This window comes from Panthera onca, chromosome C2 (genome assembly GCF_046562875.1).
Source record: "Panthera onca isolate mPanOnc1 chromosome C2, mPanOnc1 haplotype 2, whole genome shotgun sequence".
In the NCBI taxonomy this organism is placed as follows: domain Eukaryota; kingdom Metazoa; phylum Chordata; class Mammalia; order Carnivora; family Felidae; genus Panthera; species Panthera onca.
Window position 1 is genome coordinate 46,227,009 of NC_138347.1, and position 3,654 is coordinate 46,230,662.

General features: G+C 36.4%; 1 protein-coding gene across 1 annotated transcript; it reads left to right on the forward strand.

Moving 5' to 3' along the window:
• Nucleotides 1-313: 313 nt before the first annotated feature.
• Nucleotides 314-1,243, forward strand: LOC132683807 (olfactory receptor 5H2-like). Its single transcript, XM_060640195.2, has one exon. It carries the CDS (start codon nucleotides 314-316, stop codon nucleotides 1,241-1,243), a length of 930 nt encoding a protein of 309 aa, XP_060496178.1.
• The last annotated feature ends 2,411 nt before the right edge of the window (nucleotides 1,244-3,654 follow it).

Below are 3,654 nucleotides of genomic sequence, written 5' to 3' on the forward strand. Positions count from 1 at the left end.
CATCAATGTTCTACACACAGAATTTCCCTACTTCATTCAATTGTTACTCCATAAGTTTGCTCATGTTCAGAATGTTTTTCCTGTCTTCTAAATCTGCTTATTATTTACATATTTTGAATTGAAATAATTGTGTTATTTCCAACATAACAATTCCCCCAAATAGCTTCCATGTAAGAGTAAATAAAATTAAAGGGTCTTCAGGCTAGTGTACGGTTTTATTTCAGTTACCCTCACTGAATTTTCTTTTATAAACCTTAATGAATGTTCTTTTTACATTTAATACATTTAATTTCAGATGCCATCTATTAAGAATATGGGAACTAAAAATGCAACAGAGCTAAAAGAGTTTGTTCTCATGGGACTTACATATCAACCAGAGTGGCAAGTTCCTTTGTTCCTGGTATTCCTAGTTATATATCTCATCACCATTGTGGGAAACCTTGGTCTGATTTCTCTCATATGCAATGAGCCTCAGCTTCACATCCCCATGTACTTTTTCCTTGGGAATCTGGCATTTGTGGATGTTTGGATATCATCCACAGTGACCCCCAAGATGTTGGTCAACTTCTTTGCCAAGGGCAAGATGATCTCTCTCTCTGAATGCATGATACAATTTTTTTCCTTTGTAATGAGTGCTACCACAGAATGTTTTCTGCTGGCAACAATGGCATATGATCGATATGTGGCCATATGCAAGCCTTTACTTTATCCAGTAATTATGACCAGTAGACTATCCATGCAGCTATTAGTTTCATCATTTGTAGGTGGACTTCTTCATGCCATAATTCATACAGGCTTTTTATTCAGATTAACGTTCTGTAATTCTAACATAATACATCACTTTTACTGTGACATCATGCCATTATTTAAAATTTCTTGTACTGATCCTTCTATTAATGTTCTGATAGTATTTATTTTTTCTGGATCAATTCAGATGTTCACCATTCTGACTGTTCTTGTCTCTTACACATCAGTTCTCTTTACAATCTTAAAAAAGAAGTCTCTACAAGACATAAGGAAAGCCTTCTCCACCTGTGGAACCCATCTCTTATCTGTCTGTTTGTACTATGGTCCTCTTCTCTTCATGTATGTGCGCCCTGTATCTGCACAAGAAGATGATCAAGATATGATGGACTCTCTATTTTACACTGTCATAATTCCTGTGTTAAATCCAATTATCTATAGCTTGAGAAATAAGAAAGTCATAGATTCACTGAGAAAAATGTTAAAGAGAAAAGCTTAGATCTCATACTAACATCTATTCTCCTTTCATTAAAATGACAAGATTGTGCAGATTAGATATTGCTATGTGTTGATTAGTATTAAAATTTTTTTGCAGTTATAATTGCCCTAATCTTTCATTTATTTATTTTTAAATCTTTGCTTATTTTGAGAGAGAGTGTGCATGCATGCATAAGAGCAGAGGAGGGACAGAGAGGGAGGAAGAGAGAGAATCTTAAGCAGGATCATGTTGTCAGTGCAGAGCCCAACATGGGGCTCGCTCGATCTCACAAACCATGAGATCATGACCTGAGCCAAAATCAAGAGTCAGATGCTTAACTGACTGAACCACCCCAGCACCCCATTTGCCCTACTGTTTTAATGACTTAAGGTGGGAGAACCTGATAATCTACTTAAAATATTTGTCTTTGCTAGTCAAAAACACACAAGGAATTTTAATCAGGCATTCCTATCATACTTAAATAAAGGAGAAAACAAAAATGAAAACATTTCACAGGCTTGTACATTCTTCAGTGTGACTTCATAAATGCATTAAGTACTAAAATACATAGTGCCTCTGAATAGAACTTGATTACTATGTTTTTGATCCTTATACAGCTTGATAGCCTGGAGACCCATATTGAATTTAGCTTGATAGTATAGGCAGATTTGTGTTTGAGTGAACAGAGGCAAATTCTAGGAATTCTGCAGCCCTCAAAAGGTTTTTCTTTCCACTTATTTGAAGCCTGGTGAATTTTGCTTCTTGTGGAGATTCAACTTTCATGTCACAGAAAGAAATAAAAAGAAATAGGAGAAACAGGGTAAAAATGACAAAGGTGTTAAGACAATGAAGACAGGGCCAAACTATAAGAGATGCTTAGCTTAGTGTGCTTAGAGGGAGCAAAGGCAAGTTGCCTCTCATTGTCTATGATGCCTTCTATGGGTCCTTTCTAACTATGTTTGTATGTGGTTGGGCAATCTGGAAAACTTCACTAATAACCAAAACTAATAAACTTCAAATAGGGCTTCAAATGTACATTACCAAAGTCCAAATAATGTTAAGTTGATAGAATGTCATAGCGTGCAGTGAGTGGCTCAGAGAGACATGAAAATCAACAAGAGTTTAGATGTTTTGTGCCTCAAAGTCCATTAATGTTACTTATTATTACACTCCATTTGCTAAATTTAATGAGTGATTCATCTTCAAGTCCACCCCACCTTTCCTCTCTCACCACTAATTCTGTACACCATCCTACTGATACCACTAAGGCTCTCACCCCCATAATTACCTACCTCTGTGATTTGTGACACTCTATAGTTACTTAACCCCTTCCTCTTGCTGATTCTCTTTTAATTCCAAAAAAAAGGTGTTAGGTTGTTCTTTATAAGCATAATTCAGATTAATGATATCCCTTTTCAATAACATTTAATAGAATGTCTTTGCTACTAGCTTATGTGGATATATGGCATATATATATCTGGACTTATGTACATATATATATGCATGTATTTGTTTGTTCATGCGTAAGTCCAGATTATATGTTATATATCTACCAGCATCTTTTCTACCCTGCATTTATTCATCCTGGCATTGAGGCTTTTATTTTTAATTTTGTTAGTATTTATTTATTTTTTAAGGAGAGAGAGACATAGTGTGAGCAGGGAAGGGACAGAGAGAGAGAGAGGGAGACACAGGATCTGAAGCAGGCTCCAGGCCCTGAGCTGTCAGTGCAGAGCCCTATGCAGGGCTGTGAGATCATGACCTGAGCCAAAGTTGGGTGCTTAACTGACTGAGCCACCCGGTGCCCCATTTTTTTAAACCTTGGCTTAATTCTGAAGTCCCTTCCCTCCTAAGTGCCCTAACAGGTCCTGTGTTAAATCCATATAGAGTTACTGAAAGCTTTTTAGACATACCTCACTCTCTCAGGTTCAGCATTTTTCTCATATGCATCCCTCCAGGGAGAATAAAATCCTCCACTCCACACCACAACTACCAATTTTTATTTGTAATTGAAATGATATCTTTTCTTCAAGTTCTGTCTTAAATGTTACAACTTCCTTGATGCATTTGCAGATTACCTTAAAGAGGATAGGAATGCATATTCATGTGAAGCATTGTTAGTTTATTTATCCTTAGATCACACTTGGTCTTCAAAAGTACTTATTTTTGGTCTACACACTTAGATGACAATTTAGAAGTCCTAGAACTCTTTCTATCTTGTGCAGTGCATAGGACATGACTTACACACAAGGTCCTAAGTAAGTATTTGTGAAATACTTATGAAATTTAAAAATCTTACAGCCTAAATACGTGGAATATAGTAGACTGTCACTCTTTTTCAGTATGGTCATGAGCTCAGAGAGATTACTAGGTTTGGTATGGCTGCTGCAGGCCAGCTCTCCTTCCTATTTCTTTCATGATAATCTCAACTA